Here is a 25,551-nt window from a genome sequence, read left to right on the forward strand (position 1 = left end):
ACATAAAAATGTAACCTGCATGAGGAAAAAGTGGACAGACGCAGTGAGAGGTGAACTAATCTAATCCACATATTGTAAAACATTTAACTATATATCCCTTATTTTAAAAATAGTTTGGTATAGTCACAGATTGTCTTGCTTACAGCTTGCACTCTACAATTAATTCAGAGATGTATCAATAATTGCTTAATAATTTATGTTTCTAATTGATTATAAATATTACCATTAGATGACATAAACCCATGATAATGAGTGACAGGTGGAAATAGCACTAATTTGGGTAAATTCTTAATTTATGCTTAGTAGTATGAAAATGTCAAAAGCTTATTAACGTAATATTGATAGTGAATGGAGAGTAAAACGTTAACAGTCATTTTACCTAAAATCAGACAAAAGTAAACTTGGAATTTTACAATTTAAATGCATCGCAAAAATTGGCACACCATGTAAAACGTGATCACAGGCCTCAAGACTAATGCTTTATTTTTACACTTTAAATTATTATTTAAAGTAGGAATATTTTTCAACTTAACCAATTATCAGACAAAAGTTTCAGAACTTTTAATAATAAAGAAATTATTTAAAACACTAAAATCTTATAATTTAGAGGTAGTACATATAATGTTCACCATAATGATGCAGTAGTTTATGAGTGGACCCATGCACTTGTAATAATGATATACAAACCACAAACCATTTTTGACATATAACAGGCATTAAACATGTATATGTTAGGTGGAAGGGTAAGGTTACAGGTAGCAGAGGTGAATAAGGTGCAGGACTTTAAGTATTTAAGGTCAACGGTTCAGAGCAAAAAAAATATGAAAAAAAATGTCTGTTGTGTTGTGCGACAATATCAGTATCAGTCGGAATGACAGGGAAATTGTTTAAGACAGTGGTGAGACCCGCGATGTTGTTCAGTTTAGAGACAGTGGCACTGAACAAAAGACAGGAGGCAGACCTGGAGGTAGCAGAGCTTAAGATGTTGAGGTTCTCTTTGGGATTGACGAGGATAGACAGGATCAGGAATGAGTACATCAGAGGGACAGCTCATGTTAGATATTTGGAGATAAAGTCAGAGAGGCCAGATTGAGGTGGTTTAGACATGTTCAGAGGAGAGACTGTGAATGTACTGGTAGAAGGATGCTGAGGTTGGAGCTTCCAGGCAGGAGGTCTAGAGTAAGACCAAAGAGGAGATTTATGGATGTAGTGAGAGAGGACATAAAATTAGTTGGTGCGAGAGAAGAGGATGCAGAGGACAGGGTTAGATGGAGGAACATAATTCACTGTGGCGACCCCTGAACGGGAGCAACTGAAAGGAAAAGAAGAAGAAGAAGAAACATGCATATATATCTGCTTTCTTTTACACTAGTAAATGTAGGGAGATTTAATACATGTTTTCATACTGCTACTAGATGACAAAGACTTCCCAGTGCACTTTCATAAGAGCTTTTCCTTGAGATTATTTGCTATGGTTTTGTTCTGTTACTAGGAATCACAAACTACTTTACATAATACGTTTTTCTTCTGGCTATTTGTTCTGTTTCTAGGGATCATAAACCAATTCAAACAATAAAGCATTTTGCAATTATTTTCTAAGAATGTGTTGGTCTTTCCACCAGGGGGAGGTTTAAGACAAGAAAAACATGTGACACTTCCGTGGAGGACGATTCATGCTGACCAATCAGGTTGTAGGATATTCTGCTCCCGACCAATCCGGTCCCGCGGTGACTGGGCCATTATTCAAGATGCCCTCGGTATGAGGGGGGCGTGATGAGCCAACTGTTGTGGGACAGATGAGTTTTTCGCAGTGTCCAAACTTGGGCAGTGTTCCCGTAAATATGATGTCGATGTCTTGCGTTTTGGCGCTCGGGTTGTTTTGGTCTGCTCTGGGTACAGATTTCCAAGAGGAGGTGAAGATGTCAGGTCTGAATAGGCTGCTGAGGGCGGTTGATGAGGAGCGACGTAGTTTAGAGACGTCCAACCTCTCCAAACGCAGCACAGGACTGAATGAACAGACATGTACAGCTCTGCCTGCAATAGAGTCAACTCTGCAGAACAGCACCAACACTGTAAGTCTCTAATTCAGGTGATTTCAAACCATAATAACCCTCTAATTCAACAGTGTCCCTGTGTATTAACTCACACTCTGTCTGTCTGTGGTCCCTCACCACATGGAGCTTTATAAAAAACTTCCAAACATGTTCATATCACAAATAAAGGAGCCTTTTACACCAATTAATACGATGCTGATTCAGTGGAACAAGATGAAATCAACAGTGTATCACGAAACCTGCGCTAAAAATATCTACGTGGTAAAACGATTTGTCGAATAGTTGATTAATCAGTCTCTGTGAGTATTTCGACAATCAATTTATTTTAAAAGGCAGATTTTTAAAGCAAACATTATAAATATGTTTTTAAACTTTTTAAATAATCATATTTTCCAAGTCTTAAGTAAATTGAATATGTTGCTTTCTGTACAGTGAATAAATGTCAATGTAAGCTCTAGGCAATCGTAGTTGGCATTTTTAACCATTTTAGATAAAATAAATAAATGATTAAACAATTGTCAATGTTAAAAATAATAAGTGGCTGGATTTCTAATAAATTCATTTGTTATTAATTTTGATAGAAGGGCTTAAAGTAATGATTGATTTTGATTTATTGTGTTGATTATATACTTTAGTCTTATTTAAAAGTTTCCCAGATTCCAAATGATAGGCCTTCAGCATTTCCTTTTGTCAGACTGACAGTTTAAAGCTAAGAGGAATCTAATTTAGGACTGCAACTTTCCACCTTTTTTTACTATTAGCAAACATTTAATGACATTTAGTATCTAATTAAAGTGTTTGCTGACCCATTTCTAAGGAAGGAACTGGGACCTATTCTGTATTAACCGTTGGCTTGCTTTTTCAATGATTCATTGAACTATCAGGTCTTCAGGCTTCAGGGTGGACTAAGTTTGTAACCACGGAAATTTGCAAACATTTAGTTGTGTTCTTTCAGTCTGGTAACATTAGGATCTTGGAGCAGACCTGCAAACCTATGTCTTTCCCAAACTGCAGCACTATAAACAGCCTTGGTCTTCTCAAGCTCTAAGACATAATGGACCTAGCAACACCTTGTGTTATTTTAGTAGAGAACATGTTGTAATAGAAAGTACTACAAGAACAATCCTGATGTCCAGAGGCATGTTTAAGAAAAACAACTTGGTCAAAAGCTACAGAGCTCCACAGGAAAGTGTTCCTGGTGTGTCTCTCTGTGTGTGTATGTGTCAGCATGAGTGATGGAAGAAGGGGATGTTATATAATTTCTGTGGCTCGGACACCTGGACCCGCTTTTAAGCATAAAAAAGATTCTGCAAGCACACAGGGAACAGACTCATCCTGTCTCCTGTAAGTCTGAGTTTTCTGTCATCCGAGCTGAAGGGTTCGATCAGAAAAGGCAGTATGAGCATTGAGGTCACTAATCTCCATATTTTCTAATTTGTAGTGGAAATAAGAAGGCCAGTCATGTCTCACCCACTGTACTAACTGTTTTTAAGCTTTCTAGATTAGGCAGAGTGTGTTGTTGACCAGCCACTCTTTACCTAATTTTCTCCTTTTTTCTGCATGTTTGTGTGAAGTTAATTTAGCTAATTCTGCCTGCTTTAGAATTAAGTGGCTGTTTGTTTAGTTTTATCTCTGACTCCATCCCATTTTCTGACTTCATCCCCCCCCCAGGTCAAAAAGCAAAGAGAAAAAACATGTTCTGTTTTTAGGGTGAAGTGTAACTGGGTTGTAGCCAGCTGTTGGAGAACCAAGAAAAGCAGCAGCAAAGCTGATGTTCCACATGGCGTGAGAGTGAGTGGGACAAGGGAAGCAAGCAGACAGGGAGAGATATATGAAAACTATGCATTTGTTGAGCAAACTGTGATGATATGAATAAACTAGTAAACATAAACAGGCAGTATTACAACTGAGGGTGGACATGAAGCACTTCATACCCCCTTCAGTCACACAAGGTGGAGAAATGTGCGGGTCTGTGTTTGAATGTTGATTTGTAAACAGTTGATTTGCATACAGAATACTGATTATCACTTGTGACATCTTTAAAAATCCACCATGTGGTCTCTGTTTTCAATCCAACACTGTTACTGAGTGTTAGCATGCTAATAGTTGCTAATGAGCAAAACTAAGCAGTAGTCAAGATGTAGAGATTTTGACTTGACAATGCCAGATAAAAAACAGTCTTTTTCTAAATTAACTGTATTGTCCAAAATCACTATTAAGACAAAACCACCAATACGGAATCTTTTCTGCTCATGTTTTGTTACTTGTCATCCTGCAGCCTGGATTATCATCCCTAAAGGTGTGACCGACATCTTTCTAACAAATGTTTTTCTCTATTGATCACTTTGAACAATATTTATGTTGACTACACCTGAGTAGAGAAGATTCAGTATTGATTCTAGCATCTGTATGATGATTATAAGCACTACGATTCATTTATGAAGTTACTGAAGTTCTCCTACGTGACATCAGTTTTTTTTTGTTGTTGTTGTCTTTTTGTTATTTAGTTTTTTCAGTGTTTAGTATGTTTCCAGAATCTGGACAAAATTATTTAGATTTAGATTTTCATCAAAATAATACATGTAAATTATATTGTGCTCTATTGATATAGAAAATCATTACTAGCAAGAATGTTCTCATTTTTCATATTGCAAACATCGTAAAGTACAGTGACACACTCAGACTATCAGTGGGGCAGGGGCGAAACAATTTAAAGGACAGAGAATAGTACATTATTGGTGAAAAGGCAACGTCACTTGTTTGCTTTATTGTGGGGGCAGTGTAGAGGGCACTTTACTGGTATTTGGTTTTCCTTGTGGGCAGCCTCTAGTAAAGTATAAAACCAGGAGCAGCTATGCAACAATAACAAAAAAGTAATGTCTAATCATAGTAATTGCGTATCGGTCTCAAATTTAATACACAGGTAACCTATACTCTGTACTGTATACTATAAGGTTCCTGAATGCAAAGGATCACAGTAGGTGTTGCTGACAGGTCGACAGAGGAGTTGTGCATTTATTGGGCTATATTATTTTTTTGATGTTGTTTTGTAGTCCTCATCTGCTGCAGCCGCCATTACTCTGGCTTGTTGACTAGCAGCCATGGATGCTTAGAGCCAACACATGTGTAGGTGTCTCCAAGGAAACAGATACAGCTGACTACACTGTCGTAACTCCACACAATTAATAATAATAATCGAGACTAGTATTATCACTAAATTTGGCCTTTTTAGTTTAGTAAATGAATATGAACAATAATTAATATTCACTTAATATATAACTCAGAACTGTACTTTATGCCTTAGCCTAAAGTATTGCAAATCATCTCTAAATGTCTTCACCAATTTTTATGGCAATCCATCGATTAGTTATTGAGATTTTTGACTAAAATCTGAAATGTTAACCTGAGGGGGTGCTCAGTTTTCTGTTGTTTAACTAATTAATAAAGTGGCTAACAGATTAATATTTTAATGGGCTATTGTCACTATTTTCATTCTTTATAGATTGCACAGTTAACCAATTATTAATTACTCAAAAATTGATCATTGCAGTCAGCCTCACTGTCCTGCTTTTTGTGAACAATAATGATACAATCCAGCTGATGTCTCAGCCCGCAAAGCCTAGCCCAGCATCCGAAGACTGGCATTTACGGTATGTGTTAAATCAGAGCATTGAGTGTTTGACCTCCTCCTCAGAGGTTTTATGTGTGTAAACACTGCTGAAGTACAAAGGTTAAAACCCAGAGCAGGGAGAATAAGGAGCTCATTGTGTTGGCGTCAGAACTCTGAGAGAGGATCTCACTGCGCTCCCACCCACTGGCACTGTGTGTCACTCGGTCTGTATCTGAATACATATGTTTATATATAATATAAATGTATAGTTTGTAATACTCACACATGCACTGATGTTCACTTTTGGCGTTGAATACATAGACAAACCTTTATAGCAAAGCATGGGTAATTGAGCTGCAGAGGGATGTTTAAGAGCTTCTTTCGGAGCAGATAAACCTTAATTTCAACACATGATACAGTATGAGGTCGTGTCTGGTTTGGGGAGGCCACATCCGAACAGGTCAGACATGAACCTCTTTTTTTTTTCTTTTTTCTTTTTTCTTTTTTTGTCTTTTCTGCTGAATAATGCTCCCACCTTCTACCCCTCTGGTATCTCTAACACAGAACATGACAAAGTCATTTTTATCTTTATATAAGTTTTATTTCTCAAGCATCAATGCAGATGATGCTTTACCCTCCTTCAACCAGATAAAACAACAGTGTTGATCCATCTACAGCTCTCTCAACTGTTGCTTCAGTGTGTTTGTGTAGTTTTCTGTCCCACTGAATTTTTATCAGTCATGTAAGCATTTGTCAATTAGAGGTTTTAGAGAAGATGCCACTCTGGTTAAATTTAACAAGCAACTGTTGTAAGTATCTGCAAGGCCTAAACCTCAGACAAGAACATGAAACCAGCAATTATCTTAGCAGGTATAGTCATTGTGCCTTTTAAAAAAAAAAAAACAGTTTCAGGAGTCTTGTGTGGGAACTTCCATCCCTTGAATGTGGCTAATGTGGATCTTGTATGGGTGTACTGATTACATGCGGATTACGCAGGTGATTTAGCTGATTTAGAAATATTTCGGCCACTACAGGCCAATAGATATTAGGCGTTTTACAAGTTTTTTAAGATATGTTTGTTAATATTAATTATAATCATAAATAACAGTTCTTACAAAAAATATCTTTGATTTCCAAAGAATTGTGTCCCTAGTACTGGTTCCAGAGAAACTATGTAACTGACAACACTGTTTATAAAATACATTTAACACATAATTTGCACTGACAGGTTGTTACATGATAATGATGCATCAGAAAATGATACATCAATCTGTTGAATTATGCATCAGAAAAAAGCCTGGCAGTTGGTTTAGTTTTATTTAGTTGTTGTTTTTTGTTGCTATTTTTGACAAATGCTATTTTTTAAAATCTTTATAATACGGTAATAATAATTTCTAAATATATATATCCAAAATTGTATCAAAACTGTATCCAAAATATATATATATATATATATATATATATATATATATATATATATAGGATCGGAAGGCAGATCAATATTCGAGAGAGAAAACTCACATGTATATTCTAAAATGTTCCCTTTAGAAATCAACACTGAAGTTTGCAGGACAGGACATTTACATGTCTGCCCTTCAGACAGAACATTTACATGTGCTTTACATGTACATGCTGTTTTTTTAACTGTGCAACAGATTGAACAAATGACTGCAAAGAAAGAAGGACAGGTTGTCAAAAAGTCAAGTCATCAAAATTTAAAAGAACAGATGGATCCATCGAGGGTGTGATAAAATGATTCATGTTGAGAAGAGATGGAAAGTTGTGTTCATACACTTGGACCGATATTGCAGCCCAGTTTCCACTCGACTTACTCACAACGAGTTTTCCAGCAGGCGAACCTGGCCATCTCCTGTGGCTTTATAGAGTGGTCCACAGACTCACCAGGGTGGGGTTTGCCTTGTAAACAGTTTCTACCCTGGCAGCTAAACAGAAGAGGTGAGAAACCTGCCGCAGACTCCGAACAATGTGGGCTGTGGCTAAACATGTTGCACAAACAACCAAACACTTGAGCATCACTTTGGATTAATGGACCGGGAAATTGTTTGCAACACATATATTGTATCATGCTGATCGTTTAATTCTCCGTATCCCATTTGTATAAATAAACTTGTATCCATTAGGGGAATACTTAACACTTTCAGATTCTTCGTACTGTATGTGTGTCTCTGTGTGTTCTCACTTGGCCTTGGATGTCAGTAATTGCCTCTGGCCCCAACTTTGTCATTTAGGCAGGAATGTAGGTCATGCGCAGAGTGCATCCAAATGGCTAAGTTACTTTGGACAGTAAGGACAATTAATTGTGTTCTATTGGCTGCCGTGTCTAGTGTGCGGTGAACAACAGAGACACACACAAACTCTCTGTGGTTTGTGTGTGTCCAGACTAATCCCTGTAGTCTTGAGTTGGTGTGTGTTTTCTGGCACAGTTTTAAGCAAGCATTATTAGAAAATATTTCAAATAATCCGCAGACTTCACGGGTGGTAGTGAACAAATATTTTGCAATAATAATTTTGTATTTTCTAAAAAACTCAATTTGTTCTTTCCCCTTTTAGTTCACCTTCAAAATGAGAAACATGGGTTTACTGTCGCTTGCCTGGGTAGGAGATGGATCAGGGGTGAGTTTGTTAATATGTGTGAGAAGACAAAACATTTGGTTTGATATAGAAGACTTACTTACTGCACATAACCATGTGGTAGAAGCAACAGCACAGGTGGGTAGTCAGATCAAAAGATAAAGGAGACATATTCAGTTATACCCTGTAATCTTTGAGTAAGGCCTTTTTACGGTCTAGCTCAGCTAGTTCTATTACACAACACAATTGGAGTTGCCAGAAGTCTACTGGTATTCCTTTTTCACCTTTGAGCTCATTACCAAGACACAGCTAAGCAGCACATCCTGACATATGTACTGTGCCAATCTCATAAATTATATGAAGGATGTACACGTGGAAGAGACAATATGCATCAAAATTGAATCATGAGTCACATACACATTCATTTATAACCAGCAATGGCAGCAGAGTCCTGCTTGTTGTACAGATAATTGTGCAACACCTACAGTAATCTCTCTCCTCCCAGGTCCTACTGGTCTTAACGACTTTTCAGGTGCCTTTGTTCACTATGCATTTTGGCCAGTCTAACCTCTACCGAAGGTGAGAAATTGCTGATGGCTGAAGCCACAGTGAATGCAAATAGAACAGTAAATTGTTTTCCACAATAATATTCTTAGTACCTAACTGCAATTTTGTCTCTGCATCAGTGAAGACTATGGGAAGACGTTTAAAGATGTGACCCACCTGATTAACCACACCTTCATCCTCAGTGAGTTTGGCATTGCCATCAGCCCTGACCACTCTGGCAAGGTGATACATTTGTGGAAAAGAAATGTTGTGTTGTTCCTTAGTTTTCACATGTGGACATATAAATTAATAAAGCTTAACAGCTGGTATTATGGTAACAATCTTCCCTTCTGTATTTGTTGGTTTCAGCTGATTCTAACTGGTGATGTGTCAGAAACTGGGGGATTTCGGTTGTTTCGCTCACAGGACTTTGGCATGACCTTTGTTCCAACTGTACTGCCTTTTGAGCCCCTCATTCAAATGCTGTACAACCCTGTAGACTGCAATGCACTTCTGACTCTCAGTATCAAGGTACTGTAGCAGCATCACAAACTAAAATCTCAGCTCTTACTGGATTTTTCAGTTTTGAGTTTTAGGTAAGGTAAGGTAAGTAACATGAACTTAATCTATCGATCTATCTCTTTTAATTGTATAATGATCTTAACTTTTGATTATGTCTAACTGAATTCTGAAGGGTTAAGGAGAATTTGTTTATAAATTGACTTAAGCGTTTTCCCTCCAGTTGGACCTTTGGATTTCTGAGGACTTTGGTGCCACCTGGAGGAAGATCCATGACCATGTGTGTTTAGTTAGATGGTGAGAATTGCTCTCTAAATCTCATTTCTGCTTGTATTAAATAAAAAATAAGATAGAGGTTCTTGTTATTCTAATAAGTATTTAACTGTTGGTATAGTTGTAGCTCAGTTGGTGAGGCAGTCAGTCGATCACCGGTCCCTCCTGGCTATGCGTCTAAGTGTCCTTGGGCAATACACCTAACCAAGCTTTATATTATAGGTTAACTCTTTAACTTTACCATTGTCATGCAAATATAAAGTGAAAGTGACTCACTGTTGCTCTCTTTGAATTTAAAATCCAGATCTATAAGATCCATGTAGTAAATCAGTGAACAGTAAATCTAACCAGAAAAGGATACAATTAAAAATGTAGTGACTGAATTAAAAAAAAAAAAAAAAAACGCTCTTCTGTCCTCTCTCTCTTCAGCAAAAGAATCTCTTTAGCTCTCTAACTCTCCCCGTTTTCTAGTTCCTTAGTCAATGTTTTTCTCCCCTTCATATGTTAATCATCTGTGTGATTGCTGTGAGGTGGGTAATCTGAGATGAGAATCTGTGGAAATGTCTAAAATTAAATTATAATATCAACAGAGTGCACACCCCTAACCAACAAGTTGTGAAACAGCTTAGTCTATTTTGTTTCCACACTGCCTACATGTCCATCTTTGTTCTTGGTAAAACTGGTGTATGTGGGTTAGGGTTAGTCCATTGCTGTTATTCCAGCTGTCTTTCTCAACACAGTTCAGATAAGTCTCCTGACTCTGGTTTGATTTGAGCACCAGAGTTCACATGAGGTTGTGGTGTCAGTCTGCAGTTGTTAATGCTGCATTGTGGAAATGCTGTGATAGCTCTGCGTGACCACAGCTGTCATTTGGGCCCCAGCCTAAATTGACTGCAGAGTGAGGGAGCTGAGCCTGCTGTCAGAATGAGTCATGAGTCAGCAACAGCATTCTTATTCGGCCCACAGTCCTTGAACCAGCAGGATATTTGCAGTGTGAAAACCTTCATCCACTTTGGGAGCATACAAAGCCAGAGAGCGCTTGGAACGCAGCCCAGAGGTCAATGGGTGCTTCGCTTACACAGAACTTTGAAGAAACCACAACCATAGACTGTGATCACTACAAATTCCAAAAATTGATTTACTTTTGAACTCGCAATTTAGACTTTTCAGAAATATTAAAAAGTGTGAGGACAATTAGATCCTAAATTCCTTCCTTTTTTTTCCTTTTCTCTCATACAGGGGTCCAAAGAATAGCATCTACTTTACAACAAACTACAACGAGTCATGCAGTAAGTAAATACAGTACAGTCACCTATATATTTATACATTTTAAATGTAATAATAAGTCTAGTAATCCCACTTTGTTCCTGCCAGATGATAATGGAAATTTAGAGCTAAGAAAGACAACAGACTATGGTCGAAGCTTTGTGACCATCGCAACAAGAGTATACTCCTTTGTACTGGGAGGGAAATTTGTTTTTGCTTCCATCATGACTGGCAAGGTATGTTTGTCTCTGCTGCCATTGCTTCATCACCTCCTGCTTTTAAGAGCAGAAGGTTTGTGTTAATCTGCTTTGCACTTATCCATGTTTCAAGACCTAAATGCTAACAACACATATTTTGACACCCAGTAATGTTTTTGTGCAAATGTATCTTTTATCTATTCTTCTTATTTGATGGCCCAAATTCACTCTAATTGAAAAACCACATTTTCTTCACCTATCCTTAGGCGTAAATAGCCATTCACATGGTAACAGTGTGAGCTCATTCATCAACCTGACTAAATTGTAAACTGATGTTTAATCACAGTTTGAGGAGAGCAGAGAAACATATACATGTCAGGTGTAAATGAGAAGGCCTTTATATTGGATGTCATTGTTTAGAATAGATATTGGGCCAGATCACGTCATATGTAATATCAGATGAATATGGGCCTTTGATTATATACTTTTGAGAGAGCATTCATCTTCTGCAATCACTCATGCTAATCTAATGGAATGTTGTTTGCTCTTTTGTGGTTTGGGTCAATGATCCTTTCATATGGCATATCTGTGCTTCAGTTACATCTCTAACTTTAGTAACTTTATATATGTTTCTCTTTGCTCCTCGCTATAGTAATATATAGTGTATTGACACTTCAACATTTTCACTAATTCATAGTGGACAAAAATTACATTTTCTAATCAGCATGTTTGTATGTGTGTGTATTTTAGGGCACAGAGCGATTGATCCATGTGTCAGTGGACGGAGGTGAGGTGTGGAACATTGCTCAGCTTCCTACTGTCAACCACGAGCAGTTCTACTCCATCCTGGCAGCCACTCAGGACATGATATTTATGCATGTGGATGATCCTGGAGGTCAGAAAAGGCGATGATCCCAATATTGTTGATAAATGTGTATGATGTTAATGTTGACAGTGTTGGTACTGTAGCTGATGATACTGCTGGATAACAATAAACAACCTTCACAACATGTGTTTTTGTGAAAAAAGGTTTGTGGTGATCAGTAAATGTGCCACTTTGTACACCCCAGACTCATGTGGTATCTGTGTCTTGTGTATTGTGTGTGCAGACTCTGGTGTTGGAACCCTTTATGTGTCAGATGACAGAGGAACTGTGTTCTCCAAATCTCTGGAGCATCATCTCTACACGACCACAAGCGACACTGACTTCTCCGCTATTAGTTCACTCAGGGGAGTCTATATGACTAGTGTACTCACAGATGGTGGGTAAAAACACACTGTACACTTGATTACATACAGTGTTGTGCATGCAGTTAGTCAATTTTTGTCAAACTTTTTTACAAACATAAACCCTTTGAAAACAGTTTAAATTGTCTTACAGTGCTGCCCTCCTATTCAAAACTGTATGTTTACAGATTTTTCTTCAGAATTTTCTGGGCGTTTTAGAAAATCATATAAAGTTAGTATTGTGGTGTTGTCTATGTCTATGAGCAAAACATGCAAATGATTCCCCTGGATTCTGATAGAGTAAAGAGTAGGCTTTTGGGTTTTCATATTTTGTTCTTTTTGCAGATGCTGCAGTAGAGACAGTGATCACCTTTGACCAAGGAGCAAAGTGGCAAACGCTGCGCAGGCCACAGAACAGCCACTGTGACACTGAGACCTCTTCTAACAGACCAAACAGAGTAGGAAATACACATACGTTTTACATACATGTACATCATTATTAATGTGTTTCTATTGTGATATATATATATATATATATATATATATATATATATATATATATATATATATATATATATATATATATATATATATATATATTTAATAATTTGCAAAATACTTGGTTTAAATGGTTTGATTAATTTTGATTAATGGTTTAATAATGTTTTGTTTGTGCTACATTAAAATACTATGCTATATTAAGAGTCAACTTAATTGATGTGTCTTTACAGTGTAGCCTTTACATCCACGCTTCCTACAGCATCAACATGAAGATGGATGTGCCTATGCTACCTCTCTCCCAGCCCAGTGCTGTGGGCCTCATTTTGGCTCATGGTACTCAACCACAGATTCAAGCTTTTTGATGTAATTATATACTGAATGTTTATTAACACTATCTTCCTTTCTTTCTCCAGGCAGTGTTGGAGATGCTGAGTCCACTGTCTCGCCAGATGTGTATGTGTCTGATGATGGTGGCTACTCCTGGCATTTGGCTCTCAGGGGCCCTCATCACTACGCTATCCTGGACTCTGGAGGCCTGCTGGTGGCTGTGGAGCACACCAACTTGCCTGTCAATCAGATTAAGTGAGGATAACTGATCATTTTAGATGATTCCTTTACCATGGCATCTGTTTTAGGTTGTTATTTTTTTCCCTCTATGCCTCAGGTTTTCAACGGATGAGGGACAGTGCTGGCATACATATAAGTTTACCAGCGACCCAGTTTTCTTTAGTGGTCTAGACAGTGAGCCCGGTTCTCGCTCCATGAACCTCAGCCTGTGGGGATACAGAAACATCAGTAAATGGGTGGTGATCACCATAGACTTCCGAAAGATCCTCGCCAGAGACTGTGCGTGTGTAGAAGAAGCCATTACGTTAGTGTCACAGCAGGTTGTTTAACCTCTATTCTTAGTGTGTGTGTATGTATGTGCAGGCACTGATATGGACTATGTAGAGTGGCTGGCTCACTCTGCAGACCCCAGTGGATCTAATGAGGGCTGTGTGCTGGGCTATAAAGAGACTTTCTTGCGCCTGAGGAAAGACTCTGTCTGCTGGAATGGGAGAAACTATGCTATAACTAAGAAGCTGTCCCCTTGTCCATGTACGGTGGATGATTATCAGTGGTATGGCTTATTTCCTTTTATGTCCTGTTTGGATTTGTGTAGGTATCAAATTATTCAAATTCAAATTTGAATACAAATGTTTAATACAATATGTATTTGTTTAATTTGTTTTAGGGGAAATGTGTCCCAGTTTGACACGTTTTTTAAATTTTTCCAAAACCACAGATAATATTCAGAATATTCAGACCTCACATTAAAACACAACATAGGTCTTAACAGTACATGACAGTAAATGCATATGTGTAACATTTTTTTCAGTATACTGTACTCCTTGAATGTTTCATCCAATATCTGACCTACACGTCTTCTCTGTGCTTCTGCATAGTGTGTGTATAGCACATTTTATGCCATGCAACTGAATATGGTTGACACATTTTTGCCTTACAGTGACTTTGGTTACTACCGACCAGAAAACAGCACAGAGTGTGTTGAGCAGGAGGAAATGAAGGAACATCCCCTGGAGTTCTGTTTAAATGGAACCACTGACCAGCTGCAGACCAGTGGGTGAGGACATCTGGTTTTTTTTAGATTAATCTTTCTAATTGCCTCACTTTTCTTCTTTTGGAGGAAAACATGAAGGGAATTCACATACTTTAGAGTCATGAGATTCTCTGAATTACCATAGATAAAGATCAAGCAGTCGTTGCAATTGTGGTTAGTTATACAGGTTAGTACGGCATGTTTCTGTCTCTGCAACTCTTCTGCTTCATCATTTCTCATTTGTCATTTTCATTGCATTTGACATTTTAACGTCTCATTCTTTCTATTTAAGTTACCGAAAGATTCCAGGTGACCAGTGTGAGGGAGGTTTCCAGCCAGAGAGGAAAGAGATCAACCTGGGGAGGATTTGCACCAGCAATGTGCTTCATCCAATATCTCTGGTCAGTTATGCTTATTCTGAGAAACAGACTTGGGCTAGATACATAGTGACATTTTATTTACCTGATTAACTGCATACTGGAACATCCTTGAAATTAGTAAGGTAACTTTTGATCTTGGACTCAGTTGGAACTGAGGTATGAAGTTCTGTATCAAATTGGAGTGTGCCATGAGTCAGTTTTGTGTGTTCATGTATGTTTGTTAGGGTCTCTATAAATCACCATTATATTACATGAATAATGGACATCGTCCTTTATGAGATTTGTAAATCTTTTAATTATGTTTTTTATTACACATTGCTGTGTTTTGCTTTAACAATTTTTTAATGCACTTATTGAAACAAGTTCTTAATTACGCTTCAGTCTAGCTCAGATGACCTGAGCTATATCAGTATTCTATCAATTCTGTTGCCTAATGATCCAGTGTGAGCAACTTTCCAGCTGAAAGACATTAAATCTAATAATTTTTAGTCCTTCTTGTTTCTTTAACTCTTAATAGAGTGAAACCAGTTTACCAAACGCCGGTGTCATAGTGATGGTTGTCATAGTGATACTTCTGTCGAGTGGTGTCGCAGGTGTTTGGCTGGTTAAGAAATATGTCTGCGGAGGACGGTCAGTGTGTCATCTTTCCATACGCACACACCAGTAAACACTGCACATTGTATTTCTCCTCTGTCTGTTTTCAATGTGCTCTTGTGTCTTTACTAGGTTCCTTGTGCACCGATACTCTGTTATGAGAGAACATGTTGAAGCTAATAAAATTGAAGGAGTTGATGACATTGATGCGCAATATATGGAGACAGCAAAAGCTGAGTACAATGAAGATTCAGATCAGGTAGGCTGTGTAAAGGGCATGTATTGTATTAGTAAGACGTTCTGATTATCTATTAACACAGTTATTGTTTTTTTTCTCCTCATAGGACCTTTTACAATAAGATTCCTCAAGATTAGATTTAACACCGTCTTTCACGATGCTTCAGCCCTGCTGTTGCTCCCACATGCCGATTAACATCTGCTTCTCACTTCCCAGTATCCCCTGGTGGCTGGAGGACTCAGCAGCAGCGTGGCAACATCTCACATTGCTTCTTTGTACAGCTGAGGCTCCAACAAAAACACAAAACACTGGTTTTGGGAGGGGAACAACCCCAAACCAGAACAGAAGAAAGCTTGTGAGTTCCCTGGAGAGCTTTTGTGGTTTCTGTCACACAGAGTTCTGTAAAGACCAATGAGTCTGAATGTGTGCTCTGTATGTTTCCTTTCATGTCAAACAGAGAAGAGGTGGCCTTTTACATAGTAATGCACTGCAGAAACACCATAGAGAGGCCAAGATGTGTAGGTTTACATTTTTTCTTTTTTAATTAAGTATTAGGGAGCAGCCAAGCAATGGAACACAGAAAATGATCATCAGTATTTTAGCTTAGATATTCTGTCTGCTGTGTACTCTAGTTTCTGTAAATGTTAACGTAGCAAGATATAGGCCTGTTGTGATTAACAGCCTATTTTATCATTTATTCTGTCAGTTTCACAATTTTTTAATATTCAGATAACCCACTATACTTTAGTTGTTTAGAAGTTTAGAAATTGGCACTTTACATTTTAATAGGGACTACTGTAAGTTATAATACCTTTTTTGTTATTGGTCAGTATTTTTTTTTTGTGATGTTTCTGTTTTACATCATACAGTCAATGTTTTTACAAAAAAGGCTTTTTTTAAACAAAATATTAATATAGGCTTTCTTTCTCCTACTTCACAAAAAATGTGTATGCTATAGAAATTGTTAATCCTTTTCTTTGCTTTTATCATTTAAGTCATTATTAACTGAAGGTATAGCCTTTAAATTAATAGACAAGTCAGGCTGTATTGTAACAGCAAGCATTTTATTAAATTGAGCACAAATATTATAGATTGTGGTTATTAAAAATAGAAAATTTCCAATTATTAACCACTAATGCTTACATTATCATTAAGAAAGATAAATGAGTCACTAACTGTTAAATCGTACTCTTTAAATGTTTGTGGAAAAACTTTTACAAAAGCCTGTTATTCTTTTTTAAGATAAAATGTAATTTTTTTATACAGTGCAGCTTCTTTTAACAAATATCTCTGACTCCCCTGTATGTATGGTAAAGGTGAAAGACTTGAATTATTGCCAAAGCACTTTTATTGTTTAGTTTTTTTAGAGTTAAAACTTACCTTTTCCCCACTAACCTTATACCCACATCATATGAGTATAAAATTAATATTAACACAAACTCTTTACTTGAAGTTTCTGATACTTTAGCTTAACTGTATAACTCAGTGTGTTCGAGCTGTATTATTATTTTTGTGTTAGGTTTTTGTTTTTGGCCTCTCTCTTACCAGCTGATGCCAATAAGCATTTGTCTCAAAATCCTAATACAGTTGCAGGCATCAAATCATTTTCAATGTTAATTTTTTTTTTGTTGAATTTTGAGTATGGGAACGGAGGAACAATTACAGAATGCCAGTACACGAGCTGGAAAATATCAGACTTAAAAACATTTCCACACTTATAGTGACATTGCTTTTTGAGCTAATATTACTTAGTTTTTGAGGTTTTTGATACATTGATGTAACCAACATAACTGTTCTAGATGTTGCTCAGTATCCACAATAACAGAACTGTCAGGTTAATGTGTGTAAAGTTATTCTTTCCAACGAATGGCAAATTGTACCATTAAATGTAGTTTGGCAATCATTATTCTACAGTGTAAAATAACTTTTGATGTTTGCAAGGCTTTTGACCAATGCTTGCAACAAAGGCAATAATATCTCAGCATATAAGCTATTGTAATAAGTTGGCCTAAAGTAGAGCCATATTCAAAAGATAGTTGGACTTAAATATGAAAGCAAATTCAAATCCTTTATGCTATTCACTTATACAACTGTTTGTAAGAACAAAGTCAGCTATGTTCAGCATCTAGTGATTTATTTTTGCACTGTATCTACAGGGCTGTGAAAAAGTTGCATTTGTATGTTCTTCTACATGTATTGTTTGTAAAATATTAGGGGTATAGATTGTGATATTCATTCCATCTAGTATCTGAATTAAAGTACTTTTTAGCACAGGTGTTTTCCTTTTTTTTTTAAATCAACTAACACTTTCTCTTTTATGTCATTTAGTAGTGTCCAGGTTGTGTTAAGCAACATTTTTTATTTTAGAAATTCAACTTTCATGTTCTGAATTCAAAATGATAAAAAAGTATGTTTATGTAAAAAGATAAAGTGGCCTTTTTTTGATTACGGTGTCTGTTGAATTGCTTTATGAATACTCTATTAATCAGTGAGAAATATTTAAATTGACTAAATATGCAGTACGTAAATATGCCTACGCTATATTGCCAAAAGTATTCGCTCACCTGCCTTTAGACCCATATGAACTTTAGTGACATCCCATTCTTAATCCATAGGGTTTATTATGACGTTGGCCCACCCTTTGCAGCTATAACAGCTTCAACTCTTCTGGGAAGGCTTTCCACGAGGTTTAGGAGTGTGTTTACACAGTGCTCGCAGTCTTCGCTCTAATTCATCCCAAAGGTGTACTATCGGGTTAATGTCAGGACTCTGTGCAGGCCAGTTAAGTTCTTCCACACCAAACTCACTCATCCATGTCTTTATGGACCTTGCTTTGTGCACCTGAATTCATTTATTTGGATGGGTGAGCGAATACTTTTGGCAATGTAGTGTATGTAGCTGATGTAACACTGAAAGAAGACTTTTACATAATTACTATCTATAGCTGAAGGTATAATTCTGTTAGTCTGAATACATGCTTAGTGTGAGGGTAAATAAATTATAAATGGCCACAACATATGGATGACATTGAAACTCTAAATCTGGAATAAAGTCCATAGAGTCTTGTACATTTGTTACTACATGGACTTCGTGGAGATAAAACACCAATAGGGGGCAGCATTGCAGCATAAACGACGCCTGCTGCCGTAAAACCCTAAAGAACAGAGGAGCCCATGATGCGTCCACGTCAGTGATGATCTTTGACCAGCAGGGGGCGATAGTCGTTCACCTTTTGTATCTGTGGATCCGGAAGTCGAGCGGCCACAGTCATCGTTTGAATGTTGTAGTTCGGTGAACTGTCAGCTAGTCACAGTTAGCTTGTGTTGACAAACCAAATTTATTACCTATCCGTTTGTAAAATGTCGAGTAGCAGTCAATGCGACATTGTTTGCGGAACAATGTGGCAGCTGTGAAGCAGTGTTAAGTCAACACGGTAAGAAGATTATCAACGAGCGTAATTATTAAGAGTTAGCTATTTAAGCTAGCTAAGGTTAGCCTTAGCGCTGTCGTTACGTTAGCCAGTTGAAAAGCTTTAGCTAGTATAGTATCGATAGCAGGTTTGCCACCTGCCAAAGTTAACCAGGTGGTCCATTTTTAATGCCATTTGCTGCTATTGCATCCATATTTGCTGTTAATGCTAACCTTGCGACAAAATAACCTCACTTAAGTCTGGCCTTGCTCCTCGAAGACAAGAACTGCAGTCGCAAAAGGAAAAGTAACGTTAATGGTAGCGTGGAGTAAAGACTTCATCCAGTCAGCTGTCTGGTTACTTATTTTGCGCAGTAAAAATTGTCAGTACTAAGTTGGTTTGGGCTAGTTTAACGTCATTAAATACTTACGGCCGACATGAATATTGACGTTATTTTTTATCGGCTTTTTGACCATATTGCGCATAACCTGATGTCATGATATTGATCGGGAATGTGTGAGATGGCTTTTTAACCTGCTATATATTGGGATTTCAGACTTTGTTCGTTTATTATGAGCTCCCTATCAGCCCAGTCTCCAGCATCAAGCTCATCATGCAGGACTCCACCTGGAGAGGGAAATCAGGTCCAAATAAAAACTATGATAGTTTGTTTGCATGACGTCTTTACAAAGATCACATACATTATTAATGGTTATTTATAATTTTTAATGCCAAGCAATGTTTTGCTCCCCAGGTACAACCAAAGGCCCCTCTCCTGCAGATTCTGCGTGTTGCTGGTGCCCAGGAGGAAGTGTTCACACTCAAAGAGGTGAGTGTGCATTCTAATAAACTGTTTATCACAATGCAAACCTGTATGGATGCCTCACACAGAATCCTTTATATAAGGTGAAATGTGCCCTGTAGGGACAGTATGTAATATCCAGTGTTTTGTCAAGGTGATGCACTACTTGGGGCAGTATATCATGGGAAAGCAACTGTATGACAAGCAGAGGCAACACATAGTCCACTGTCAGGATGACCCTTTGGGAGAGCTGCTGGAAGTGGAGAGCTTTTCTGTCAAAAACCCAAGGTACACACTCACAGACTCAAAAAACTGATGTTTTTTTCATGTTCAGAATTGTAGGAGTGCATATCTGAACTTAGGCCTGTAATGTGAGGAAGTCTGTTTCAAGCTGTTATGTTCCCATTTTACAGCCCAGTGTACGAAATGCTCAAGAAATATTTGGTTGTGCTTGGCTCCTGTGGTAAGTGACTTATTCATTTATTGCTTTTATACATTTGTTTATGTGAAATTGTTAAAGGACATAGCCAGAGAATTGGCAGTTTGTGTATTGTTACTTCATTGTATTTGTGATGACTTGAAAGTCACTCGTCATTTTCTTCTTCCCATTGTGGTTACATTTCAATCTTTAACATGGTATGTTTTAAACAGAAGATCCTACAGAATGTGGTTATTTCCCTTCTATTCCCTTTGTGTGGACACATCATATTGTTGTTGCATATATTGTGAGTGCTTGTGAGAGTTTATACATCTGATGTGGAGATCCTGGATTGGATCAGAAGAACATCATTTCCCAGCTTTGAATACAAAGCCACAGAAGAAGAAGAAGAATCAGCCCTTAGTGAGAGAGTGTGTTGTGCTGTAACTAAAGGGTGGGGATGTCCTTCTCTGTTATTGTGTTTTATCTGAAATGCAGACGCTGCAGAGAATCTTTCTGTGGGCCGTGAATGTGTAGAGGGCGGAGTGGAGGATCGTGGTCAGGTAAAGCCGAAGCATGGTGCTCAGAAGAAACGGAGTCCCTCAGCCTTTTTAACCTCACTACACACAACACTTGTCAATATAAGGGGACTGGACCAGCAGGCTCAGTGCCAGTATTAAAATTACAAATTAGATCTATTACACTACTATAATATTACTATTAATATTAATATGTAAAGCTGATTGAGACCAATAATACTGGTGTAGCACCAGTTTGCTATGAGTTTATTAAAGTTAAAGTGATCTTGTGTTTGTGTGTAATGAGGAAGGCGGGCAAGGGCTGCTGTCTTCGTTGGTGTGCATTTGTACAGAGTGGCACCGTCTCTGTACAACCCCATCCTTGGTCTGGACTGGTGTTTTTTTTGTTCCAGCAGTCTTTTGCAATACACCAGCTCCACCCAGTGGATGGGGGGCAGAGTCACTGTCTCTGTCTGTCTCAGAGTTCTCTTCTCTGCTCCGAACTGGAGGATCACAGCTCCTGATCAGCCACAGGGCCTAACAATAACCCTAAGCCTCTTCACCCATTCCCATGTTCCCACCCCCATCTTTCCAATTCCCCCCAAAATACATCTATTAGCACCTGGTTACCTAATTGTTTATGTGTCTTCTTAGCATTAGAAAAGCTATATTGAGACTTTATGAAACCAGGTAGTTTATTTCTAATTGCATGAGCTTGATCTGCTTCAGGGAGCTGAAAATTATAAGTTCTGTTTTAAAATGTACATATTTACATATTTAATTTCTTACCTGCAATTAGGAGTTATCAGTGGGTAGTTTAATGCTTTCTATAATTTATTTCTGCTTCTGTTTTCTTTCTTGTGTGAAAATACATTTCCATAAAAATGTATTATACCAAGCTATTCTTTGACTAATTATTGATGCTATATATGTCAGATAGTCTTTATATGTATTCTCATCACCATTGTGTTAATTAACATCACTACTTAAATCCTGTGGTTTAGTTTGCACATAATGTAATAAAAAAAAAAAAAAGATTTTAGATTATTTTTTATTAATTAAACAAATTGTTTGTTTTTTTTTAGATTTCTCCTACCTCCCTACTGGCCCACATCCCAATTCCCCAGTTCCTTTTCTCCAAACCACAACCCCACTTCCAGAGGCCATCTTGAAAAGGAGCTGCGAGTCCTCCATATACCCAGTCATGGCTCTGTATTCTAATTTTTGTCCTTCACATCTTCTTTTGTAGATATGCAGAGGTGTGGTTAAAGCAGGATTGGAGGCTGGCAGTGATGGGCCCCTCCTGCAGACCCCCTCTCAGCGACGACCTCGTGAGCCAGATGAAGGTTAACAGTTTGTTTTTGCTCAAAAAGTTTTCCAGCACCACATATGTTCCAAATCCTGAGTTAGACTGTTTCAAACCTCCCCAGACTCTGTTGAAGGAATGCTGCGTTCAGCCTGTAAACGGCCAAAACTAGATGTTACACTTGATGAATGGGACCTCTCTGGCCTGCCCTGGTGGTTTCTGGGTAATCTCCGTAGCAACTATAGCCGTAGGAGCAACGGCTCCACAGACATCCACACAAACCAAGTAAGAAACGTTACATGTTGTTATCAAATCAAAAAACACTACAGTACTATTATTAAACACAAACTTGGTCAAGGTTATTCCAAGGTTATTTCGGTGATTCCAAACTTAAATGCCACTTGTCAAATAGCATTAATTGGAGATTAACAGGGGTGGTCTGACTGATGTGTCAGCTGTCGCCTGCACAGGAAGAGGACACAGCAATTGTATCAGACACCACCGATGACCTCTGGTTCCTGACTGAGGGTGAGAGTGAACAGGTGAGTGTGGAGATGAAAGAAGCTGCGCTGGAGGAAGGGAGTGGAGGAGAAGGTGAGGCCCCACCTGAGAATGATGATGGAGGAGGGAAAGAGGAGAAGGCAGATCGAGAGGTAGGACTTTGTTTCATACCCAGAAGGCTATAATACAGAAATTAAGGATATGCTTATTTTCTGTGAGATAAGTAATTGTTTTTGCCATTAAGAATAAGATAAAGTATGAAAAAAATTAAATGTCTTACTCATCAAGATGCAGGAGGAACCAGATGAAGATTCTCAGTGCCTGAGTGATGACACTGATACAGAGATCTCCACACAGGTCTGTGACGTGTTTTTTTTCCCCCCCTCCTATCTGCTTTTGACGTTGTAGATTGAAATCTCAAACTGCAGATGTGTGACTTCTCTCTTTTCTTTCAGGATGCATGGCAATGCACAGAGTGTAGAAAGTATAACACACCTCTCCAGAGGTACTGTGTTCGTTGCTGGGCTCTACGGAAGAACTGGTACAAAGATGTCCCTCGACTTGCCCATTCGCTTTCTGTTCCCGACATTGCAGCATGCAGCTCTCTCATCGCCCATGATGAGGAAGATGACAGCGACACAGGCATTGATGTCCCAGACTGCAGCAGGACAGTGTCTGATCCTGTTATCCTGCCCTCCCACTCCACCGCTGACCGACCACTGCCCACTATGGTTATGGGAAAAGACAAGGGGCCTCTGCCCTCCAGCTTTCACAAGGATGAGGTTCTCTCAGGGGGAGAGAGTCAGGAAAATCTGGGCATGGAAGTTGAAGAAATTAGGCCTGAGGCACTGCTGGAGCCTTGCAAGCTTTGTCGAGTGCGACCACGCAATGGAAATATAATACATGGACGTACAGCTCACCTGTTAACCTGCTTCCCATGTGCAAGGAGGCTACACAAGTTCCAGGCCCCTTGCCCAGGATGTGGAAAAATCATTCAGAAAGTTATTAAGATATTTATCCTCTAATAATCACATACAAGCATGTGCGTGCCTGTCAGGCTAGAGAAAACTAAATAAATATAGGGAACGTAAAACATTTTCCAATACACACAACCAGACACTTGCATGGTACACACACGGTGCTTATAGATAGACACACCATTTGTGCACATCCACTACTAAAGTACACAGATTGAAACAGCACTTCACTCGGTGAACCTTGTTCTTGGTTGCATGGTTTATTTTGCATCACACTGCCTCAGAAGTATTGCTAGATGAAACCTTAAGACTTGTGAGTTCATCAAACCAAAAATTTGTTTAAAAAAGGGACATGGGAACCCAGATTTATTTATTTATTTATTACAGGAGCACATAAAATGTATATTTTGTGTGTTCATGTTTGATTCTTATGAAGGCTTGTATTTTCAGGCTGTGGGAATTTTGTGTTTTTGCATTAATTTTGTTGAATGGTGCCATGTAAAAGCTACGGTTTGGCATACCTTAGTTCTGTTAGTGTGTTGATCTTTCTCTCCATATTTCTTCAGTCAGCATCTGGAAAAAATGGGAAAATCAGTGCAGGTATGTAATTACAATATTTATTTGTAGCAGGCCATTGCTTTTTTCTTTTTTTTTTTTTTTTACATTTACTGTATCCTCATAGGTATTGTGGCTGTAAGATTTGAGTTATGAAGACAAGATTGAAGGAAGAACAGCCAAACAGGTCTTAAAAATAAATTTTGTATTCAAGAGCTGCATTTCCATGAAAGTATCTACTTACTCATTGTGTTTAAAAACGTATCCTCCGAGCATAATTGAATGTATTGAAAAATGCAGATGTGGTAGAATAAGTTCCTATTTCAGTTCCTATTAGTATTTTAAAATGTAGAATTGAATTTAAGCAGTTTGAATGTTTTCTGTCTATGTATTTTCTGTCTGTCAAATGATGCCACTCTAGTAGCTTGTTATAATTGGCAGTTTATGTAACCATCCAGAAGGACTCCACCCTTTGCTGGACAAATGGTTATTTTCTGTATATTTTGTAATGAATTAATTTATGATTCCTTTTAGATGATCATTTTTAATTAAGCAGAAAAAGGCTGCACTTGTTACAGAGTACTAATGTCTAATTTACAGTAAATGTTATTTCTTAAAGCTGAACAGAAAGTTACCGGTTGCTCCCTCAGTTAAAAGCCCTGTGCCGCACTTACTGCTAGTTGAAAGTCTAATTTAAGCGTTACACTGCCAGGTAATGACTTAGAATTCAATTGTGTGTATATAATAGATGTTATTTTAATGCTTCTGTGTTATTTGAATACTCTGTTGCTGGTCTATGTACATACTATATTAATTTAGCAAGCGTGTGACTTGTCTACAAATGTGTTATGCTCTCAGCATTTACTGGTAAGATGACAGCAAACAACTAAGACTTTGCTCTGCTGGTGTTGAGGAAGTATCGTAGTTCTTTGTTGCGTTCTTGCGCTTAATCTCTCTGCCAGCAGGTGGAGACATGTCTTTAATACTGACCCACACAATCTGTATAATACCAGTGATGTGTAATGCATATTTAGAGCATGCCTCTTGTTGTGAATAGCACCACCAGGGAGAGAGCTGGTGTGAGACCTATATTAACTATATAGATCCTATAAAAGATTGAAGTGTCTTATTGTATTATTGTCCATCCAGAGAAACAAACTTCTAGTTAAACTCCTAAAAAATGACCGTATGTATTAAAGGTGTGCATGTATAGTGGCCCACAATGACAGGTGAATAAAATTGTTTCAAATACTGGCATTAAGATTATGATATAGTTTTTTACACTAGTCGTGGATTGAATTAAATTTTTTTGTAAAGCAATAAACGTGAGTTAATTGTTTCATGAAGTTGACTTTTTCATGAGACTAGGTACGTTAGTGTGTGTGTGTGTGTTGGCTAAAGAATAAGTCATTGTGTGACGGGCCAGCTGTCAAATGTCCTCTTCTCGACTTGACTGGGCTCGAGCACC

The 25,551-nt window shown here is 38.0% G+C and overlaps 2 protein-coding genes across 8 annotated transcripts; both read left to right on the forward strand.

Annotated features, from left to right (window-relative positions):
- The first annotated feature begins 1,745 nt into the window (after positions 1-1,745).
- Positions 1,746-17,870, forward strand: LOC137128000 (sortilin-like). 4 transcript variants are annotated; one of them, XM_067505634.1, is made up of 20 exons: positions 1,747-2,072; positions 8,236-8,298; positions 8,762-8,835; positions 8,943-9,045; positions 9,172-9,333; positions 9,545-9,618; positions 10,834-10,883; positions 10,969-11,096; positions 11,808-11,952; positions 12,167-12,319; positions 12,630-12,742; positions 13,016-13,118; positions 13,199-13,367; positions 13,450-13,631; positions 13,716-13,905; positions 14,293-14,409; positions 14,678-14,786; positions 15,283-15,395; positions 15,492-15,618; positions 15,704-17,870. In XM_067505634.1, the coding sequence occupies exons 1-20, from the start codon at positions 1,797-1,799 to the stop codon at positions 15,716-15,718; spliced, it is 2,466 nt and encodes an 821-aa protein (XP_067361735.1). In that variant the 5' UTR covers positions 1,747-1,796; the 3' UTR covers positions 15,719-17,870. The 4 variants fall into 4 exon arrangements, with proteins under 4 accessions (XP_067361736.1, XP_067361735.1, XP_067361733.1 ...); XM_067505632.1 differs by having other exon boundaries at positions 15,814-17,870; XM_067505636.1 differs by lacking the exon at positions 8,762-8,835 and having other exon boundaries at positions 1,987-2,072; positions 15,814-17,870.
- Positions 17,871-18,847: 977 nt separating this feature from the next.
- mdm4 (MDM4 regulator of p53) lies at positions 18,848-25,340 on the forward strand. 4 transcript variants are annotated; one of them, XR_010914490.1, is made up of 12 exons: positions 18,848-19,030; positions 19,563-19,650; positions 19,761-19,835; positions 19,963-20,096; positions 20,222-20,271; positions 20,725-20,789; positions 21,994-22,090; positions 22,175-22,335; positions 22,506-22,703; positions 22,840-22,908; positions 23,007-24,128; positions 24,211-25,340. XR_010914490.1 is itself a non-coding variant. In XM_067505637.1 (11 exons), exons 2-11 carry the CDS (start codon positions 19,579-19,581, stop codon positions 23,574-23,576), a joined length of 1,491 nt encoding a protein of 496 aa, XP_067361738.1. In that variant the 5' UTR covers positions 18,848-19,030; positions 19,563-19,578; the 3' UTR covers positions 23,577-25,340. The 4 variants fall into 4 exon arrangements, 3 of the variants coding, with proteins under 3 accessions (XP_067361738.1, XP_067361739.1, XP_067361740.1); XM_067505637.1 differs by having other exon boundaries at positions 23,007-25,340; XM_067505638.1 differs by having other exon boundaries at positions 22,521-22,703; positions 23,007-25,340.
- The last annotated feature ends 211 nt before the right edge of the window (positions 25,341-25,551 follow it).

Source organism: Channa argus, chromosome 5, assembly GCF_033026475.1.
Source record: "Channa argus isolate prfri chromosome 5, Channa argus male v1.0, whole genome shotgun sequence".
NCBI lineage: Eukaryota > Metazoa > Chordata > Actinopteri > Anabantiformes > Channidae > Channa > Channa argus.

Bases quoted from the DNA above. Each gene is read 5' to 3' on its own strand.
- LOC137128000 (XM_067505632.1), top strand. From the start codon at position 1,797: ATGAGTTTTTCGCAGTGTCCAAACTTGGGCAGTGTTCCCGTAAATATG. The intron at 10,884-10,968 runs GTAAGTAAATAC...TGTTCCTGCCAG, and splicing joins AAACTACAACGAGTCATGCA to ATGATAATGGAAATTTAGAG. The intron at 13,906-14,292 runs GTATGGCTTATT...TTTGCCTTACAG, and splicing joins ACGGTGGATGATTATCAGTG to TGACTTTGGTTACTACCGAC.
- mdm4 (XM_067505637.1), top strand. From the start codon at position 19,579: ATGAGCTCCCTATCAGCCCAGTCTCCAGCATCAAGCTCATCATGCAGG. The intron at 22,336-22,505 runs GTAAGAAACGTT...CTGATGTGTCAG, and splicing joins CAGACATCCACACAAACCAA to CTGTCGCCTGCACAGGAAGA. The intron at 22,704-22,839 runs GTAGGACTTTGT...TTACTCATCAAG, and splicing joins AGGAGAAGGCAGATCGAGAG to ATGCAGGAGGAACCAGATGA.